This window comes from Oncorhynchus gorbuscha, unplaced genomic scaffold, assembly GCF_021184085.1.
Source record: "Oncorhynchus gorbuscha isolate QuinsamMale2020 ecotype Even-year unplaced genomic scaffold, OgorEven_v1.0 Un_scaffold_8:::fragment_6:::debris, whole genome shotgun sequence".
In the NCBI taxonomy this organism is placed as follows: Eukaryota; Metazoa; Chordata; class Actinopteri; order Salmoniformes; family Salmonidae; genus Oncorhynchus; species Oncorhynchus gorbuscha.
In genome coordinates, this window is record NW_025745589.1 from 1 (window position 1) to 22,476 (window position 22,476).

Genomic DNA, 22,476 nt, shown 5'->3' on the forward strand with positions numbered 1-22,476 from the left:
GCTTTGTGGAATCAAACATCCTCTTGACATGACTATTCTTTGCATAAAAGTTCCATTATTGCGCAACATTCGCAACCACTGAGAACTGTGGCCTACTAAGCAGTTTTCATTCATGGGATGCTATGTGTTACATTTCCAGGTAGATCTAGATGACATTCTAAGAATTCTCTAGCAGGTAATTCTTTCCATCACATGATGAAATCCTTTTATTATATCCTGCTGCTCACATTTTTTAAATATTTAATTTAAAGTAACTAGGAATGTCATGAGAAATGTTTCCACTCTCCCCAGGCTGCTCACTTTTCAGTTGAATGCAATGTTTAAGTGACCGCAACTCAAAACTGCTTTTGTTTGCTGTGCGGCCTAGGCGGGTTTACTGCAGAAGCACTTTGTGACAACTGCAATGTAAAATGTAAAAATCTGATAGATTTATGATTGACATTTTATAAGAAATGGTTTGTTTTTGTCGCCCCTCCAGACTCCTGCATTTAGCCATCATCCATGAAGATGAACACTTCGCTCACCAATTGATACAGCTGTTCCCCAAAGATGTCTTAGACATTCAGAACAACTTGTACCAGGTACAGAAGACGCAGCCACACCCCCTTCTCTTTACACCCTCAACACGGGTACTGGTGTACTGAAACTACTTAACCTTCATGATATGATACTTCCTCTTGACGATTGCAACTGTCAATGTTTATGACAACAACAGAGATGATAATGTTATTTCTGCATCCTGTAATTGAAGAGCATTCTCTTCCCCTTTCTCCAGTAGTACATCCTCTCACTGGAACGGTTCTGTGGGTGAGAGGGGTTCTAGGGTTATTTCATAAGGAAGTTTAAATGGAAATTGGAAACTCCCCTGCTTTCCGTGTTCAAAAACAAGAAATATTATATGGAATATTTTTGTCTCTAAGGCTGAGATTACACAGGCCTTAAATTTTGTTTCTAAAAATCACCAATTTGGTCTTTTGACCACATCTGATTGAGTTTTTTCATTGGTGGAAGAAATATCAGAATTGGGCTGCCTGAGAAAACGCAGTCATAGATGAGAAATGTGCAACTGGACAGTGCATATTTAAGAGGAGCTTTGACTGAACATTAAGGGGGTGGGGTGTGTAACCTGTCACTTACAGAGGTGAGGGAGGTGTGAGGGGGGGTGAGGCAAGCTGAAGGGGCGTTTGAGACATCCTGATGGGTCGGAGAGGAAAATGTCTGGGAGGTCAGAAATGACATTCAGCATTTTGCACCATGACTCACACCTTGTTCTCTCTCTGTTCTGTTAGCGTTTACCAAAAGCCACACAAGCAATAGTGGTCCTACTGGTTATATTAGTCAGCCCTACCCAGTTCAATCAGGAGTTTCACATTGAGATGTCTCAGGCCTACCAATGCATTTTTGCTAATCACCTCACTTGGCATTAGAGTTCTATAGTAAAGCTCCATTATTAATACTAGCTACTGTACTTAAGATCAGCTCCTATATCGGGTCTTAGTAATCCTGATTGTACTCAAATGAAACTTTGAGAAGAGGGTACATACTGACTCCAAGTCAGATATCACACCCTCCTCCCATACTAACCCTTTGTTGGTTTGTTCAGGTTGGTACGTGGTCCATAGAATTACAAATTCTATGTGATCCCCATCCTAGTCAATTTTCAGTGGGTGGGCTGGCGGCCATATTGAGTCTACCCGTGGGAGTTATTATTTTGTATGCATGTTCCCAGACGCCGCTACACCTAGCCACCTACCTGAACCTTTCGTCGGTGGTGCGGGACCTGGTGGAGAGCGGGGCCAGCCTGGAGCTGCAGGACCAGGAGGGGAACACGCCACTCCACATGGCCTGTGAACAGGGCTGGGTCGAGTGCGCTACTGAGATGATCCGGAATGTCTCCTCCACCAAGCTGACCCCTGTGCTCGAGTCCCAGAACTGGAGAGGTGAGAAAGCAGGGCCTGTATTAATTTGGCTTCAAAAGAGAGAGAAAAAAAGAAGAGAAACAGGGAGGGGCTACCTTGACATGTCTGTTGCAAAACAGACAGCCAACTGGCTCATTTTCAACCGCAGTCCCTGGGCAGGTTTATAAAAACAATTACAATACAGACAATCAATGAGCAGTGAGTACATGCAGCGCAATGTAGGACAAGCAAGACATAGCATGCAGACAGAGCAACATAGCACAAAAAGCAACAGTGTTTCCACACCTCACAAACTACAGACAACATGGAAAGCAGCAACACACAGCTAGGGATTATGTTCACAAATCTGATTGATCTTTAGCCATGTCTTCATGTTTTTTGTGAAAGTGTGATAGGTGGTGCAGTTGTGTGTCTGATGGCAGTGTATTCCAGACATGGGAAGCTCTCACAGAGAAAGCAGATTGACTAAAGGTGCTTTGCCTTAAGGGAACTATTACAGGAGGAGGAGGCGCCAGGCCATTTAGGATCTTGAATACAAGGCATGTGTCTGTGTATTGCACAAGATTTTCCCAACTCGGGAGCTCATGCTTTCTGAGGATGTAACAGTGATGATGGCTATTGGGCTTCATATCAAGCACTTTGAGAGCCTGTTTGGAGACAGACTGAATGTTAAGTGGGGATTTTCATAGATCTGTTTTAATGTATTTCTATTTGAACATTCTATAACTTTTGCCTACTGAACAGGGCCCAGGATGATCAGTTTGTAGGCTGTGTACGAGGCTATAATGATACCATGATGTGATGGCTCTTTATTTAGTGTCAATTCCTGTTGATGTGTTGGCGTCTATCCGAGGATGTACCCACCTCGCGTGTTGTTTTATTGCAACATTGCACAGTGCGAGACAAAACTGGTGTAAATGAATCGTTGTTGCTGTCTAGCTAGTTTTCGATGTTCCTGGCTTAGTAGGCTTTGCAGATGTGAATCATGTTTATAGATTGAAACAATTGTATATTTTGTTCGGGATGTAGGTTATTGTGAGTCACGTGGTATGACCTTACCGACTCTTGTTTGATACTAGCTATAACATCTACTCAAATTCATAAAATCGCTCATTCAGAAAGGTGGTTTTTGAAAGGAATGTCTTCTTTTTCAGGTCTTACCTCTCTCCACCTAGCCACTGTGAACAGGCAGCATCGTCTGATGAAGCTACTGATGAAAAAAGGGGCAGACCTCAACATCCAGGTTAGTCCAGTTACTCCCCCGGGTGTACTCTGTTACAATAACCTCGCTATGAGCACTAGATTTTGAGAAAAGTATTTTTGATAAATACATTGAAAAAACCTCTTTCAGACAATTTTGCTCACTGGACTTGTACTACTCACGTAGTGCATTAAATTGTGCAATAATACTGTAGTTAGTACTTCAATGTGTCATAGCTAAATCCTCAGAAATATTTACCTCGACATAGATGATCAAACTACACTATACTGTCCTAAGTGAATGCATCATGTCATAATGAGTGCATGGTATTTATTTAGAAGTACAGTGTCTCCTTCAAGCTATGTACTTTACTGTACTCCCATCTGCTGCACTTGTGCACTGCTGTAGTGAGACTGATGGTGATATGGCCTTGAGCTCAGCAGGTTCTGATAGATTCATGACAACGTAATTAGAGTTGGGTCATGAGGCTGCTGGGCTAGAAAGCCTGACGTAATGGGGGCTTTTTCTGGAGCAGCTAGACTCGTCAGAGAAGAGGCCCAGGCCAGCAAGTCTAAGTCAGATACACATAGATATAGAACACAACATAACATGACCTAACACTACCCTAGATATCTTTCTGTGCGAAATAAACATGCTATACAGTATATATCAAGCTGCATCATTGAATATTTTCATTATTTGAATTAATAGATATTGTATTGAAGAGGACAGCTTGTAAAATGTCCTTTACTAAGATTTGTTGACCCTTTGCTCCCTCCATTTGTGCCCTTCATATCCTATTTTGAGGGCACATTTTATTTATCGAGTCCATAACCCACGTCTGTCTTCTCTCTCTCCCCCAGGAAGGTACGAGCGGTAAAACACCTCTCCATATGGCAGTGGAGCTCCATGACATTGTCTCGATGATGCTGCTATTGAACAAGGGAGCTGATGTGGACGTGCCGATGTTTAACGGCTGCACACCACTTCACCTCGCCGTTGGCCGGCAGGACGCAGCCATCGCCAACCTGCTCTGCCAATCCGGGGCTGATAAGATGCTGAGGAACATAGAGGATGAGACGGCACTGGATCTAGCTGGCGGCAATGATGATGTGAGCTATAGAGGAAGGGCCAGAGTCCTACACACAATCCTTGTAGTGGACTAAAAAAGCACTTTCAATGCAGATTCTCCATTGAACATGCATTTTAGTCCAGCATTTTAGTCCAGGACTATAGCTATAGTCATAATCTACACTATAATTACAAACTACAAACATATATGGACTCCCCTTCAAGTTAGTGCATTTGGCTCTTTCAGCCACACCCATTGCAGACGGGGGTATAAAATCGAGCACACAGTCATGCATTCCCCACAGACTTTTTGGCAGAAGAATGGCCTTACTGAAGAGCTCAGGGACTTTCAACATGGCACTGTCATAGGATGCCACCTTTCCAACAAGTCAGTTCTTCACATTTCTGCCCTGCTAGAGCTTCCCCTGGTCAACTGTAAGTGGTGTTATTATGAAGTGGAAAAGTCTATGAGCAACAACAAATCTGTTTTTGGAGGATACCAGGAAAACGCTACCTGCCCCAATGCATAGTGCAAACTGTAAAGTTTGGTGGAGGAGGGCTAATGGTCTGGGGCTGTTTTTCATGGTTCCAGTGAAGGGAAATCTTAACGCTACAGCATACAATGACATTCTAGATGATTCTGTGCTTCCAACTTTGTGGCAAAAGTTTGGGCAAGGCCCTTTCCTCTTACAGCATGACAATGCCCCCATGCACAAAGTGAAGTCCATATAGAAAAATGGTTTGTTGAGATTGGTGTGGAAGAACTTGACTTGCCTGCACAGAGCCCTGACCTCAACCACATCGAACACCTTTGGGATGAATTGGAACGCTGACTGCGAGCCAGGCCTAATCGCCCAACATCAGTGCCCGGTCTCACTAATGCTCTTGTGGCTGATTGGAAGAAAGTCCGAGCAGCAACATTCAAACATCTAGTGGAGGCTGTTATACTAGCAAAGGGGGGGGGGGGCAACTCTATATTAATGGCCATGATTTTGGAACGATATGTTTAATGAGCAGGTGTCCAAATATTATTGGTCGTGTAGTGAATGTCTGGGAAACCAGCTCAGTGTTTCATGTGACTCAAAATCTAGTATTCACTGAGAGTGCTTGAAATACATTTTTTTAATGCTTTGTGGGGTGAAACCTCTCCAGATTATTTCCTGTTGTGAAGGAGACTGCCTGAACTATTGTCTGGCCAAAGGTAGAACATATAATGTGACATGTAACCCCCATCATATGCTTTTATTTCAGATCCTTGCTCTTTTCCCTTTTGATGACATCCAAATCCAGGGCAGGTCAGTGGTTAGAGTACCATTCTGACCGTGTACTTCTCTCACCACCTGAATACTCTACAACAGGTGACATTTGACCTCTTGAACATCATCATGGAGCCTTGTCAGAAAAGTGTAGCTTTACATCAATCATGTTTGTAATTTGCTGTTTTAAATTTGATTTTTAATTTACATAAATCTTTGCTGTAGGGTTATTTATCGTGTGTGTGTGTGTGTGTGTGTGTGTGTGTGTGTGTGTGTGAACTCTTTAGACACTCACGTTGAAAAGTTAATCTCTGCTAGCAAAGTGGTACAAGGGTGTCTGTCATATAATTTGATGGTTGATAACTGTTTTCAAATGCAGGAAAATCTAATGTAGACTTAAATGAAACATTTTCTCATACAAGGTAACTGATTTACTACCAAAACCTAGTGTATGAATATGAGCAGAAATAATTAAATTAAAATGTTTAATTTCCCTATAAAGTACACAGGGAATCTACCTCCTTTATCACGTGTGTAAAATAACTGATTATAGTGGGAAATGTAGTTTCAACACAGAAAATACATTGCTGTCATGCTATAAATTAACATTGTTTCAGCTTGAAAATGTTTTTCAATTATACTTTAGTCACTAAATCTGTTATGGAGAGAAGTTCTTCATCATAATTTAATATCTTTCATTGTATGTTTCAGTTCTCGGTTTCTGCTTTGAATGCATTTTCTTTCCGCTATTGGTAAGACATGATCCTTGTTATGGTGTACTGAGTCAGACTGGCTTGTTTAGATGTTTTGCCTACACTTTCAAACTCTTATATTTTGTAATAAAATAAATAAGATTATAGCTTCACTCTTTTTTTTTTGGGGGGGGGGGTCATTTTCAAACATATCTTTGAAGTTTTAATTGAAGTGTGTCATTAATTGTTTATAGTACTGTATATGCACATCTGTCTGAGCAGGGAGGATAATACAAAAAGGATGGCATTTGGAATTAAGGATTTAAGTAAGTAGATTATATACTGTGGACTAGATGTTTTGTGGTGAAGAATCTGGTTGAACAACACTCACATTTTAATCCAAGTTGTTAGCAGGCTATTGCTGACTCAACATGTATAGCAAATCCATCCAATAACTTGTTCTAAACATTGTAGGATGCTGACTTGGGAGAACAAAGCCTCATTGAGAACTATACTACAAGACCATGGTGCTTGCCTACGGAGCTGTGAGGGGAACGGCACCTCAGTACCTCCAGGCTCTGATCAGGCCCTACACCCAAACAAGGGCACTGCGTTCATCCACCTCTGGCCTGCTCGCCTCCCTACCACTGAGGAAGTACAGTACCCGCTCAGCCCAGTCAAAACTGTTCGCTGCTCTGGCCCCCCAATGGTGGAACAAACTCCCTCACGACGCCAGGACAGCGGAGTCAATCACCACCTTCCGGAGACACCTGAAACCCCACCTCTTTAAGGAATACCTAGGATAGGATAAGTAATCCTTCTCACCCCCCTTTAAGATTTAGATGCACTATTGTAAAGTGACTGTTCCACTGGATGTCATAAGGTGAATGCACCAATTTGTAAGTCGCTCTGGATAAGAGCGTCTGCTAAATGACTTAAATGTAATGTAAATGTAAACTACAAAACTCCTTATTTCTCATTTCCTGTCAGCTGCTTTTGGTAAAACATTATTTGCCGGTTGCTTGATTCTTCCTGATAACCCTCTTTAGTACAATAAGTCTGTAAATTCCACTCACCCAGATCACTTGTCTATTCTCTGTATACTCTGTCTGCCCATAATGAATATTCAGACACAGGCTCAAGGTGAGACTGGGACCAGAGAATAAAGAAGCCTTTCAATGAGGCAGAGGGATTCATTTCTTCTTTGTTTGTGGGGAATGTTTTACCTTCTATTTGTATGTTGGCCTATTTTCTTTCACAAGCATTTGAGTGACTTAAGTCATTATTTGGGCATAAACTAGACTTGACAAAATTTGTCAATACTCCAGAATAAGCCAGATAAGCAAGGCTAATTTGTTTGTCCGGATGATTAGGAAACCACTGTTTGGCAGGGGTTGTGGAAATTATCTCAATGTAGATTAGGAGTCAGGTTAAAGAAAGATCTTTAAGCATTGAGACAATTGAGACATGGATTGTGTATGTGTGCCATTCAGAGAGTGGGTAAGACAAAATATGTTAGTGCTTTGAACAGGGAATTGTAGTACGTCCCAGACGCATAGGTTTGAGTGTGTCAAGAACTGCAGCACTACGGGGTTTTTCACGCTCAACAGTTTTCTGTGTGTATCAAGAATGGTCCACCATCCAAAGGACATAGCCAACTTGACACAACTGTGGGAAGCATTGGAGGCAACATGGGCCAGCATCCCCGCGGAAGGCTTTCAAGACCTTGTAGAGTCCATGCACTGACAAACTCGATATTAGGAAGGTGTTCCTAATGTTTTGTATACTCAGTGTTTTTTGCTTGTAGAATGTCTGTTTTTGGACAAAAAACTTCATTGTCAAGATAACTGCTAGCTAAGGTGATGCTCAACTCCGTTCGAGGAGTTCCTCAACTAGATAACTGCATGTGTTTGTTGGCTGACCTGGCTTCCTCTTGAGGGATATATAACCTTACAAACGTGTGCTTTTCAGTGTGGATAAATGAAAACTCACCAATATAAATGGTTCAATACTTTAATTGCAATATGTTTTGGAAAAATGTTGATATTGTTTTTATTACATTGTTGGGAGATAGACATGCATTCTACTTTATAAATTGGCAATTTGGTTGATATGTTTTTTTATTTATTGATACAATAATATTACATATCTCAATACAGGGACATTCCTGTGAATACAATGAAAAAATAGAACATATTGTAGCCTATAACTACAGTTCTGGCAAGAGTTTCTAAATCCGGAGGCGCAATATCGCGAGACTTCTCGGGAACGCTTTCGAAATAATCAGTTCGGGGTTTGTGAACAATTCCTCCTTAGATCTAAAGGCACAAACTAGATGATTCGCGCCAATGTCTCAAGCAGCTGATGTTATTACTCCAACCTCATGAAAGTGATAAACTGACACGTTTTCATTTTCGCCAAAAACAAATGTATATCGAAGACACCTTTGAGTTGATGGATTGCACATGCGCAGTTCGGTGCGAGACAACCGTTAGACCCGAACTCGTTTCTACGCATGAGTTTAGCTAGCCAAGGTCGCCATGAAATCGTCAAATGTGATCAGGAATTTTTATTTGAGAATCCGTTTTTGCCCACTTTACTAGCTTCCTATCTTGGTACTGCTCGTAAAGCGGGCATGTGCATTTATTCTTCCAGCCCTACAGGTGGCAATGTGCGATGGAGGTCTACAATCTCAGCTATGTAATGAAATCCGGCTTCGCATTTTCCAGGTTTCCACTGAAGGGAATTCTTTATTGAAGTGAACACATAGGCAATTGATAAATTGTGAAGGCACCGGGAAAGGAAACAGCCATCCCGAAAGAAATTAGCTTTTACATTAAGGATTTACTCAGTTAATTTGCGTAAACGCTTCATTGTAGCTAAAGTGGTTGAGTTGTTCGGCGTGTTCGCAACGCCAGGTGTTAGACCAGAATAAGTGTTGGTGGTTGGAAAATGCCATCTTTTTTATGGAGGTAGGAACACATCGTGCTGATGCCTCTAACCATTCATTTGGAATTGCATTCACATTAAACCCAAAGTAAAGCAAAAAATGTATATATTTAGCACAGCTAACTGCCAGTTGTCAATGTGAGCGTGCCCATGTAAACAGCTGTCAGACTGCACTCGACGATATGGTTTGGCTAGTTAGCTAACTTACCTTGAAATGTAGAGACTGTGTTGTGTATTGACATTTGACACAGCCCAGATTGAAATGCCCAAATCAAAGTCATTACAAGTTATCAAAGTTATGTGTATGTTTGTAAATAGTATTGTTTTTCTTGTTCTAGACTAGTTACACTGAAAAGGTTCGCTTAGGTCCATTTGAATAAATGCAGGAAGAACCTAGCCATTGCTAAATGTATCTGGCATGTTGTCTTGAATTGTTCATACGTTTCAGCTTTTAGTCCATCAGTACTTGCTGTATTACTACAATTTGATGAATGTAGACAGTTCAGATTTTCTAGGATATTATTGTGTTTGTGAACCAGCCCTGTCAGGTATGTGAAGAAAAAGAAAAAAAAACGTGTACAGTTTAGGCATTTATGGGTTCAGGCCAACATACTAGTCTCAAGTCCTATAAGTGTGTAAGGGATGCAATGTTACTGTTTTGACGTTAAGTAAAGCCATTTGCTACAACTATACTAAACTAAAATATAAATGCAACATAACAATTAACGGTTTTACTGAGTTCATAAGGAAATCAGTCTAAATAAATTCATGAGGCCCTAATCTATGGATTTACAACTGGGCAGGGGCGCAGCTATGGGTGGGCCTGGGAATTCGTTTTTCCCTCCAAAAAATGATTTATTACAGACAGAAATACTCCAAAATTTTATCAGCTGTTTATGTGCTGGTCTCAGACGATCCTGCAGGTGAAGAAGCTGGATGTGGAGGGCTGGCGTGGGTACACCGGGTCTGAAGTTGTGAGGCCAGTTGGGCATACTGCCAAATTCTCTAAAACTACGTTTAAGGCGGCTTATAGTAGAGAAATCAACATTAAATTATCTGTTTTTGGTGGACATTCCTGAAGTCAGCATGCCAATTGCTCACTCCCTCAACTTGATAAATATATGGTGTTGTGTGACAAAGCTGCAAATGTTAGTGGCCTTTTATTTCCCCCAGCACAAGGTGCACCTGTGTAATGATCATGCTGTTTAATCAGCTTCTAGATATGCCACAGCTGTCAGGTGGATGGATGGATTATCTTGGCAAAGGAGAAAATGTTCATTAACAGGGATGGAAACAAATTTGTTCACCAAATTTGAGAGAAATATGCTTTTTGTGCAAATTGTACATTTATGGGATCTCTTATTTCAGGTCATGAAACATGGAACCAACACTTTACATGTTGTGTTTATATTTTTTTATTAAGATTACAATAGGTTTCCTACAACTCGGGCCAACTTTTTCCACACCATCTTTATCATGGCAGAATGCATAAGACCTAGTAAGCTTCAAAGGAAAACCTCAACCCAGCAGTTCTATTTTAGCTCTTGAACAAGCTATTTTTCCCTCCACATCTGAGGAGAATCAATTATGCAATGTATATTTAGTAACAATGCATGTTTTTTCTATTCTTTTTTGAAGTCATCTGATGTTATCTGAAGATAAGTCTTGTCCCTTAAGTCTTTATTTATAGAAGGAAGGTGTCCCTTCAAGAAATTCCCCCACTGCATTTTTGAGCATCCTGGAACAAAGTGAAGCACAGGGTCTTTAATGGCTAGATTTTTTCAAATTAACCTTTTTCAATCAATCCATTCCTAATCATTCCAACAATTAGGCCTTGGCTAACTGTTGCAGTATACCTACAGTACCAGTCAAAAGTTTGGACACACCTACCCATTCCAGGGTTTTTCTTTATTTTTACTATTTTCTGCATAGTAAAAAACTAGTGAAGACATCAAAACTATGAAATAACACATGGAATCATGTAATAACCAAAAGGTGTTTTAACAAATCAAAATATATATTTTATTTTCTTCAAAGTATCCAACCTTTGCACCCTCTTGGCATTATCTCAATCAGGCTCATGATGTACTCACCTGGAATACATTTCAATTAACAGGTGTGCCTTATTCAAATGTAATTTGTGGAATTTGAGCCAATCAGTTGTGTTGTGACAAGGTATACGGAAGATTAGTATTTTACCAAATATGGCTATGTCCATCTTATGGCAAGAACAGCTCAAATAAGCAAAGATAAATTTACAGTCCATCAGTACTTTAAGACATGAAGGTCAAGAACTTATAAGTTTCTTAAAGTGCAGTTGCAAAAACCATCAAGCATTATGATGAAACTGGCTCTCATGAGGACCATCTTCGAAAGACCCAGAGTTACCTCTGCTGGAGAGGATACGTTCATTATAGTTAACTGTACCTCGGATTGCAGCCCAAATAAATGCTTCACAGAGTTCATGTAACAGACAAATTTCAACATCCAACTGACCCAAAACACACCTGGCTGTGTACGGGCTATTTGACCAAGAAGGAGAGTGATGGTGCTGCGTCAGATGACCTGCTCCTCACAATCACCCGGACTCAACCCAATTGAGATGGTTTGGGATGAGTTAGACCGTAGAGTGAAGGAGAAGCAGCCAACAAGTGCTCAGCATGTATGGGAATTCAAGACGGTTGGAAAAGCATTCCCCATGAAGCTGGTTAAGAGAATGCCTAGAGTGCGCAAAGCTGTCAAAGGCAATATATTTTGATTTAACACTTTTTTTTGTTACTACATGATTTTACATGTGTTATTTCATAGTTTTGAAGTCTTCACTATTATTCTACAACATAGAACATAGTAAAAATAAAGAAAAATCCTTGAATGAGTAGGTTTGTCCAAATGTTTGACTGGTACTGTAAAAGCAACACGGACCTCTTTCCAATTGTGCAACTTTCAAAGATGACCCCTGCAATAAGTAGATGGAATCCCAGCAACTGCGGCACGAAGCCTAAATGCGAAAACATTTCTGCCTAATTTTTCCAGCTACGGCTGGAGTGTTGGTAGCAGTACCATGTAATGAGCTGCTTGTTCAAAGCCCAGGTTGCACTGGGTGATGCTACAGTGGTGGCTTCTGTGGCTTGACTGGCTGGTCTGGCTGGGGGTAGAGTCTCAAACAAAGAGCCTCTGTTTTGTGTGAGCCAGTCAGGCATGCAGGCAGAGGTAGGCAAGCCTCTGAGGTGGGGGCCCTCCCTCCCAGTGAAAGTGATCCACTACTGTGCCACAGCAGACAGGGAGGGAGCACACCTTTCACACGGCCTGATTAGGTCATCCCCAGATGGGTAACGGAGAGGAGAGCTATTGGTGTGTGCAGGTAAATTAGGGGCACCTGTGGGAAAGGATGCTAGTGTTAAGGATCAGTGGTGAACATGACAGGTGGAAATCGGTTGTGTTACCTGTATAAATACGGGGCTGTTGTGTAGAAATGGATCATCTCTTCTCTTTACTCTGCTTTCAGGACAATGGGTGTTTATGTGTTAATTATGCTTTAAATTACACTGTGTCCCCCCCACCTTTCAATATGTCCCACCCAAGTCACATAATCTACTAAAGTCTAAAGTTGTAAATAAATATTAGAATCTTAAGTTTTAATATCTCATCAGAGAAGCTTCTGCAGTATTTCAATCCATCACTCTTAAACCATGTGGGGAAAATATGCTGCTGAGAGTTTATTATAGTTAACCAGTCTATTACAGAACTTACCTGCCATGCCTCCGGTACTAATACTAGTACTTTTATCCTGTATGTGCTGAAGGCTTTGGCCTGGCCTGGTGCTGATCCTCCTCCCGTCTACACTGGCGGCTGACAAAGAGTCTTCGTTACTACAGGACTGGCACGACGTGTGGTTGTTCCGCTTCTTCCTCAATGTGCTGGGCTACGCCACCATCATCATACCTGGCTACTTTCTCATCGGCTACTTCAAGAGGATCAACTACCTCGAAACAGGTTTGGATGTTCTACAGACTGATGACAATGCACGCATATATGCTGGCACGCACGCAGAACGATACGCACACAAATAGACCTACAATTTTTCTCCACATTAATTCTGAATTCTATCTGTTAAAGCTCGGTGTATCCTTCAAGTTGCAATTCACAGTTTCTCTATGTTAACATGATCATTGTGTTTGTTTTGATGAATCAGTGAATGGTTGATGTGTTCTGGACCTTAAAATATCTTCCTGACCAGTGTTTTCCCCTCCCAGGTCGTGGCATTTGCTATCCTGTCATAAAGGCCTGTGTGTTTGGTAGTGAATCGAAGACTGGTCTCCTGGACGACGTGTCCATAGCCCCGAGAAATGACGCTGACTCGGGCTCGTCGGCCAGACAAGCCTTCAAGTTAGTCTTCTGCGCTGCGGGACTTCAGGTAAAGTAGTTAAAAGGGCTATATAAATAAAATGTATTGAATTTTGATAGGGTAGATTTTCTAGTTGTAGCCCTTTGCACTCAATGCTGTATATGGGTTGAAAATTGCAGATTTGGGCACTGATAAGCACATAAATTGGAATGCAGTGGCTGTACAGTAACGTGAAATAAATTGTGAGATGTTGATGATTATAATAAATGCTGCTTTGATCTCATACAAGCGAGCCAAACACCTGAGTCCAAATGTGCACTTCACATTTCCATTTCATAATGTCATGTCATATACTGTCAACGTTTATGATCACTATGTTTGATGAACAGTTAAAAGATGACATGGCAGCATACCCTGGGTTGTTCTGAACAGAATGAGCATATGTTTGTATATTATGAAGAAAATTCACTGCGGAACATGCACCTGAATGCACGCATGACTAGGGCTGATACTGTGACTGTTTTACCACCAAACCGGCAGTCACAATTCAGGAAGGCAGTCGAATTCCACGTGACCGTTTAGTCACAGTAAATGGGCTTCTCCAAGCTCTGATGCTGCTGATGGTCATTAATAGCCTACCAAACTTGATAACTGCCTGGTACCCAGCACTCTGGTGTCCCGAGTGGCGCAGCGATCTAAGGCACTGCATCTCAGTGCAAGAGGCTTCACTGCAGTCCCTGGTTAAGGCTACATCACATCCGGCCGTGATTGGGAGTCCCATGGGGTGGCGCACAATTGGCCCAGCATCGTCCGGGTTTGGCCGGGGTAGGCCGTCATTGTAAATAAGAACGTGTTCTTAATTGACTTGCCTAGTTAAATAAAGGTTAAATAATCACTGACATCAATGCAAATCAAACACTTCAAGAGAGCCCATGAGCTCATGTTGCGCAACATTTCTATAGGCTATGCAATTGTGTGAGAAAGTTTTGAAGGCCTCTATAAAGCTTTCTATAGGCTAGGCCTACTATATTTATTTCTCAACTTTCCTAATATTAAGCACGTTGCTTCTCTTAACGACAAGAGTATAACCTACTGAACAATGGGAAAAGTGTCCTCCATTCACAATTTAAGTACATAGATGACGTGTATTTTTTTGAAAATTATAATAGTCCATTCTAAATCAAAACAAATTTCCCACATATATTATTTAGTATATGTGAAGACGAGATTTAATCAATAATAGTCTGATGGGTGACAATATTAGCCTATCACTTGTGAATTATATATTATCACTTGTGAATGAAGCCCAGTGTAAAACAATGCCTTTTTTTCTGTGACTTTTTCTAATCATAGTCGCACACCTCGTAGCCTAGCCCATTGACCTATATGGTTTGATAAGGTTTGTATCACAACTAAAGTGTACAAATAACTTCTTCAAATGAAGCACATTAATCCGCTTTACAGTGGGTGACAGCCTAACTGGCAGACATAAGCAGCGGTGAGTTTCAAGTTTGGGGAAGATCATTTTCACCATTAAAAATGCACCTTTATATTAAAAGCATTACATAATCGCATTTGCGGCCACTTTTGATAATAGTGTTTTCCTGTTAATGGAACATTAGAGCTTATAACCTACTCCTACATTTTAAGCCAAATGTTCTGATCTGTGTCAGCCTCATTGCGTAAAAAAGTATTTTTGATGGTAAGTGGTTGTATTCATTTGTTTGGAATATTTATTTTTCACACAGAATAGAATAGTTCAACTTTTGTAATATGGGGGACAGTAGATTGACATAGATGTTAGGAATATTATGAAGAAATTACTAAACAATATCCCCATTTTTAGAACTGTAACTAAGTAAACTATACCCTGTTTTACAATATCTGATTAATAAGGTTAGTTCATGAAAAGGGATTATGTGGCATGAACAAGGAATAATTAAATATAACGAACACCATTCTAAACTATTCTAGAGAGGAATGGGTTGTGGGTGAAGTAAGAAGATAGGGTCGTTAACCTATGGTTGAACCGACGAAACTTAGCTCTGGGGTGTTTTAGATAAGGCAGTGAGTGCATTCCTAAGTTTTCTGTTAATTAGAACTGTCAGCTAAGTGGTGATCGATAATGATGAGGGGTCAAGAGTTAATTAAGTTATGTTGTGTGACCTGTGTTTGTGTTAGTGAGTTGGAATGAACTTATGAACTCACTTAATTCTAGGTCGGGAGGAGGGGATTCATTCTAGAAGCAATGAAATGATGTCATGTTATTGTATATAAACTGTTGCTCGTGGTAACGTGGCAGCGCGCTCCGAGAATAAATACTTTTATCTATTATTGATAAGACTGGTCTCCGTGTATTTTATGCAAACAAGAATCTTACAAATTCTCATAAAATAGATTAAGGGAATTAAATTAATGAAAAAATATTGGAATAATTCAATTACTGTAACAATAGACTAGTGCTTTTGCTGTTTGTTAGGCCTACTCATCATGTTGGCTGACTAAAAGTAAATGTGGACAGTTCTTCCAATATCTTCAATATGCTCCTCGGAATTGGATAAGAACGCGCACAGTTGCGACCCCGATGTGTCTGTCTTCACTTGTAGCCTGTGAGAGAGACCCAATCACGTGATGGAGAGTCATGTGAGTGAGAGGTGCTTCGGAGCACGCAGCACTCAGGGAGAAGTGAATTTTAATTATTATATTCAGCCTAAGGGCACAACTGGCTGCAAAAGACAGATTGTTTTATGGGGCATTACGGCCACAAAAAGGGGATTCCGCCGGGAAATTCGAGGCATTATCAAGTGCTTGTCAAATTATGAAAGAGTGTACAGCCTACACACACAAAAAGTAGGGTTCATGCCTTTCATGCTACTTTTTCAAATAATCATTAGTCATATCATGCAGCCTTACAGTGTATTAAAAATCTAAACATGCAGGCCAACATTTATAGAACATATAAAGTTACATTAATAACTAAAAATTAAGCCTATAGGAGTACCTACAGTTGAAGTTTACATACACCTTAGCCAAATACATTTAAACTAAGTTTTTCACAATTCCTGACATTTAATCCTCGTAAAAATTCCCTGTTTTAGGTCAGTTAGGATCACCACTTTATTTTAAGAATGCGAAATGTCTGAATAATAGTAGAGAGAATGATTTATTTCAGATTTGATTTCTTTCATCACATTCCCAGTGGGTCAGAAGTTTACATACACTCAATTAGTATTTGGTAGCATTGCCTTTAAATTGTTGAACTTGGGTCAAACGTTCCGGGTAGCCTTCCACAAGCTTCCCACAATAAGTTGGGTGAATTTTGGCCCATTCCTCCTGACAGAGCTGGTGTAACTGGAGTCAGGTTTGTAGGCCTCCTTGCTCACACGCACTTTTTCAGTTCTGCCCACAAATGTTCTATAGGATTGAGGCCAGGGCTTTGTGATGTATGCTTTAGAAGCATGCTTGGGGTCATTGTCCATTTGGAAGACCCATTTGCGACCAAGCTTTAACTTCCTGACTGATGTCTTTAGATGTTGCTTTAATATATCCACATAATTTTCCTACCTCATGATGCCATCTATTTTGTGAAGTGCACCAGTCCCTCCTGCAGCAAAGCACCTCCACTGATGCTGCCACCCCCGTGCTTCACGGTTGGGATGGTGTTCTTTGGCTTGCAAGCCTCCCCCTTTTTCCTCCAAACATAACAATGGTCATTATGGCCAAACAGTTCTATTTTTTGTTTCATCAGACCAGAGGACATTTCTCCAAAAAGTACAATCTTTGTCCCCATGTGCAGTTGCAAACCATATTCTGTTTTTTATGGCGGTTTTGGAGCCGTGGCTTCTACCTTGCTGAGTGGCCTTTCAGGTTATGGTGATATGGTGACTCGTTTTACTGTGGATATAGATACTTATGTACCTGTTTCCTCCAGCATCTTCACAAGATCCTTTGCTGTTGTTCTGGGATTGATTTGCACTTTTCGCATCTCTAGGAGACAGAACACGTCTCCTTCCTTAGCGGTATGAAGGCTGCGTGGTCCCATGGTGTTTATACTTGCGTACTATTGTTTGTACAGGTGAACGGTGGTACCTTTAGGCGTTTGGAAATTGCCCCCAGGGATGAGCCAGACTTGTGGAGGTCTACAAAAAAAAAAAAAAAAAAATTAAGGTCTTGGCTGATTTCTTGAAATTTTTCCCATGATGTCAAGCAAAGAGGCACTGACTTTGAAGGTAGGCCTAGAAATACATCCACAGGTACACCTCCAATTGACTCAAATGATATCAATTAGCCTATCAGAAGCTTCTAAAGCCATAACATAATTTTCTGGAATTTTCCAAGCTGTTTGAAGGCACAGTCAATTTATGTATGTAAACTTCTGACCCACTGGAGTTGTGATACAGTGAATTATAGGTGAAATAATCTGTCTGTAAACAATTGTTGGAAAAATTACTTGTGTCATGCACAAAGTACATGTCCTAACCAACTTGCCAAAACTATAGTTTGTTAAGAAGAAATTTGTGGAGTGGTTGAAAAACAAGTTTTAATGACTCCAACCGAAGTGTACGTAAACTTCCGACTTCAACTGTACATACATAATGATCTCCATGTCATTGTAGCAGTAAGGGGAAAACACTGCATGAAACCTTCTTTACTCTTCAGTTAACACAAACACACACACACACTCTCTCCCTTCCTGTCTCCCTCTATCCCACAAACACACACACACTGCTTCCAACTTTTAAAACGTTAGTCTTTCAGTTTTTTATCCACTTGTGATTCTTGTGTAGTAAATATTTAATTTTTCATTGTTTATTTGTTTTTTTTCTGTGAGGCGCATTGTGTTGCATTCATGTCTGAAATGTGCTATATAAATAAAGCTTGATTTCATTTGACCTAACCAAATTTAAGGAGCACCAGAAAGAGAGATGTAATTGATATAGTTTAGGCTTGCATTAGGCCTATATTAATCTTACCTTTGAAGCACATCTCATGAGTAGCAGACCCTTTTCCTCTCTTCCTGGGTCAATCAAATCTGCCTAGACCTACCAGGTTGTTCGCTAGCTAGGTAACATGACTGAACAACTTTTTTTATCAAACCAATAATTAGCGAGAAGCAGGTGAGTGAGGGCAGGTAGGGTATGTGGCTGGCTGGTTATAGCTGCCGCATGTGATATGCGCATGAAAGTGACATGGATATTATGGGACCTGCGCATACAAGAGACTAGTGGCTGTTGCTTAAATGTAGCTGACTTTATAAATGTTTTATTACAGGCGCCAGCAGGTTCGTTAGATTAGTAGGGCAGAAAAATTTGGTTGTATCATATGAAACGATACTACGGTATTCTAAAATGTTGTTATTATGTTTTGGTACCATGATATTACTTACCATGGTACCAGTGTACCGTGCAACACTACTGTCTATATAGGCCAATTCCCACAAGTGTAAAAGACTAAACAGCGATACCAACATATTCACAATTATATCTCATGTACATCATACAGTTTAGTCTCCTTATCTATGTTATCTTGTTTTCTCTCCAGACATCCTACCTGACATGGGGTGTCCTACAGGAGAGGGTGATGACACGCTCGTACGGGGCCTCCACCCCTGAGGAGGAGGGTGAGCGCTTCAAGGACTCCCAGTTCCTGGTGTTCATGAACCGCATCCTGGCGCTGACTGTGTCTGGCCTGTGGTGTCTCCTATTCAAGCAGCCTCGCCACGGTGCGCCCATGTATAAATACTCGTTCGCCTCACTCTCCAACGTCCTCAGCAGCTGGTGCCAGTACGAGGCCCTCAAGTACATCAGCTTCCCCACCCAGGTGCTGGCTAAGGCCTCTAAAGTGATCCCAGTCATGCTAATGGGTAAGATTGTGTCGCACAAGAGCTACGAGTACTGGGAGTACCTGACGGCGGCTCTGATCTCTCTGGGCGTCAGCATGTTCTTGTTGACGAGCACGACCAGTAAGCACCCGTCTACGGTAACTACGTTCAGCGGCGTGGTCATCTTGGTCGGCTACATAGTCTTCGACAGCTTCACATCCAACTGGCAGGACAACCTGTTCAAGTGCAAGATGTCGTCGGTACAGATGATGTTCGGCGTCAACCTCTTCTCCTGCCTCTTCACCGTGGGCTCTCTGCTGGAGCAGGGCGCCTTTTTCGACTCGCTGGCCTTCATGACGCGACATTCTGAGTTTGCATTCCATGCCGTGCTGTTGTCGGTGTGCTCAGCATGCGGCCAGCTCTTCATCTTCTACACCATCGCACAGTTTGGCGCCGCCATCTTCACCATCATCATGACCCTTCGGCAGGCCATCGCCATCCTGCTCTCCTGTTTCCTGTATGGCCACGCCGTCACAATGGTGGGGGGCTTCGGCATGGCCGTGGTCTTCCTCGCCCTCTTCCTGCGCGTCTACGCCCGCATCCGCATGAAGGCAGGACGCAGGGCGCCGCAGCCACAGGTGCAGAAGGTCTAGGAGGAGGAGTCTGAGGAGGGAACTGGAAAAACAAAAACTAAAGCCACGTTTTTGTTGGGTTTGTTTTCTGTCTCTGTGTGTCCCTTTTGACTTTTTGTGTTCATTTAATGGGTTTCTACTTTGCATAGGAAAGGTACAGAAAGGGATTCTAATGCCTTTTTAAAGGTGTTTGACTTGACACGCACTGAGCTGTCGTCACACAGGTCAATTAGTCTCAAAAACCCAACCATAGGCAACACAGTGACTAGGGTCTGATTTCAATGATGGACTTGTCATAGAGGAACTATGTCACTGCCTAAGTCACTACTTTATCTGCTTGAATAAAATGCTAAATGATCACAGAGGTTATTTTTAATGAGTGAATTATGCAAGTGGATAGTTTGCATCAACTACCTTAACTAAAACCACTGCAAAGTTATTGCCTGCAAAATCACAACGTTCTGTCATATCTGCCTCTTGATTTGTTGGGAGAGTCCCCAGAATGTATATTTTACCCTTATCGACGTAGGCAGTGACGTAGTTTCTCTATGCCAAAAGAGTCGGTCATTAAATTCAGACCTTAGTCACTGTGTTGCCTAGGGTCAGGTTTCAAGGGTACAGGTCAATGGGAGTGATTTGGCTGGAACAGTCAGCAGTCATGCCCATTTAAGTGTCTATGACCCCAAAATTACACAGCAATCATCGCTTGTACGTTTTGTCTGTCAAACCCAGTTCAAACGCATGCAACATTGGCATGTCAAATGTAAACAACTAATAAAATGGCTATTGATTTCAGCCTTTGCGATATGCTTCTGGAGCTGCAGTCAAAGAACAAAAATCTGATGTTTGTAGTTTTGGGGTAATCACTAGTACATGAGCTGTATACTGCAATATTGTGAATGGCACTATATTAAGCTTATAAGGCCTCTATGAAAAGAGGACATGAGATACTATGGTGAGCAGGCCCCAAGTAAGGTCCCGTTTTGAATCATCTCTGTGTAGATACTGCATCAATTTAGTTTAAAGCTAATAATTGCATTGTTGTACATTTTGGACATGGCATGAGAGAAATGTTTGTAATCATTACCAGTTCATGATCAGGTAATGCTGCTTGAGAATATTTTATTTGTTTCATATAAAGAAGCAGGTATGGTAGAGGTCTCACTTTTGGCATTATTCTGACTTGAGATCTATGTGCTTAACTAAAGAAGTCTACCATTGAGATCAAGGAAGGATTTACACGAACGTCCAGGTTGTGTCAGACGGATCTCAAGTCAAATTACCGCCCTTTCAGATCATAAGAATAGCGTATTTCATACATCTTTAGTTGACTGATGTGTTGTTCCTCATGGCTTACCATAGTGTATGATGAGGAAAGTTACTGAGTGACCCCACAGAAAATGTTTTACTATGTTCCTAACATCACAAGAATAAATGCACAGCTTACCAGCAGACCATCAAAAAGAACTTTGCAGAGTTACTATGTTCTATTTTATATGGAGTGAGAGGGGAAAGAGAGATTTCAAGCAGCATTCAAGATGCCCATCTTATTTTTGAATAGGTCAGGTAAAAGGTCAGGTACTTACGTTAGGTCAGGTAAAAGACAATTAACTGTCAAATGCCAGCAAGAGTTGCAACCAGGCGGAATGACTCGAACTTCAGCTCTTGGAACAAACAGCCTGCACAATTATTTGTTCTCTTGTTTTGTTGGTGTAGGATTCAACTAGGCAAACCATATTATTGAAGTATTTGATTTGGATAAATGCCATACATTTTCACACCGAATGTAAGTTTAAGTATGATAGCATTCATTTAGTGGCCTGGCTGACCCAGACAAAGTGGAGGATTTCCAATTGCCAGGCAATTCATTTAGCCCTACGTGTACAGCTTTACAATCAAACCAAATACTTGAATTATTTGTTACACTATCTTACACTAACAATCATTAATGGGTAGACTACAAATCATTTGGAACAGGACATACAGTACCAGTCAAAAGTTTGGACACACCTACTCATTTCAGGGTTTTTCTACATTGTAGAATAATAGTGAAGACATCAAAACTATGAAATAACATATTGAATCATGTAGTAACCAGAAAAAGTGTTAAATCAAAATATATTTCATATTTGAGATTTTCAAAGTAGTCACCCTTTGCCTTGATGACAGCTTTGCACACTCTTGACATTCTCTTAAGGTTTGATGTCTTCGCTATTATTCTACAATGTAGAAAATAGTTTAAAAAATAAAGAAACCCTTGAATGAGTAGGTGTGTACAAACTTTTGTCTGGTACTGTAGACCAGTATTATTAAATTGCAAATGTGAATTTGTATTCAAACAAGCCATAAAGTCAATAATCACCCATAGAGACAACTAAAAGATTTGACAAACTGCATTCACATTTTATAAAGTTGTACATTCAAATTTACAGCTCTCTTTGTCAGTAACTTTGGTTCAGCCCATCTGCTTTTGCTTCAACACTTGAGATAAGTGAATGACTCACAACAATATAAATGTCCTATGTATAGGCTGTACACATGTCTTATTGGCTATACAGTGCCTTGCAAAAGTATCCAGACCCCCTTGATT

The 22,476-nt window shown here is 40.9% G+C and overlaps 2 protein-coding genes across 2 annotated transcripts; both read left to right on the top strand.

Moving 5' to 3' along the window:
* Positions 1 to 478: 478 nt before the first annotated feature.
* On the top strand, positions 479 to 6,312 carry LOC124019343 (NF-kappa-B inhibitor epsilon-like; the record flags this gene model as incomplete). Its single annotated transcript, XM_046334660.1, is given in 5 exon segments — positions 479 to 581; positions 1,730 to 1,940; positions 3,074 to 3,162; positions 3,984 to 4,232; positions 5,443 to 6,312. Coding segments are annotated over 5 exon segments (721 nt in total), but the record flags the coding sequence as incomplete, so codon positions are not given.
* Positions 6,313 to 8,648: 2,336 nt separating this feature from the next.
* Positions 8,649 to 21,981, top strand: LOC124019344 (adenosine 3'-phospho 5'-phosphosulfate transporter 1-like). Its single transcript, XM_046334661.1, has 4 exons — positions 8,649 to 9,111; positions 12,891 to 13,081; positions 13,342 to 13,502; positions 18,975 to 21,981. Exons 1-4 carry the CDS (start codon positions 9,092 to 9,094, stop codon positions 19,905 to 19,907), a joined length of 1,305 nt encoding a protein of 434 aa, XP_046190617.1. The 5' UTR covers positions 8,649 to 9,091; the 3' UTR covers positions 19,908 to 21,981.
* Positions 21,982 to 22,476: the final 495 nt, after the last annotated feature.

Coding starts and splice junctions, on each gene's coding strand:
- LOC124019344 (XM_046334661.1), top strand. CDS start 9,092: ATGCCATCTTTTTTATGGAG. Junction 9,112..12,890: donor ATGCCATCTTTTTTATGGAG/GTAGGAACACAT, acceptor TATGTGCTGAAG/GCTTTGGCCTGGCCTGGTGC. Junction 13,082..13,341: donor GATCAACTACCTCGAAACAG/GTTTGGATGTTC, acceptor TTCCCCTCCCAG/GTCGTGGCATTTGCTATCCT.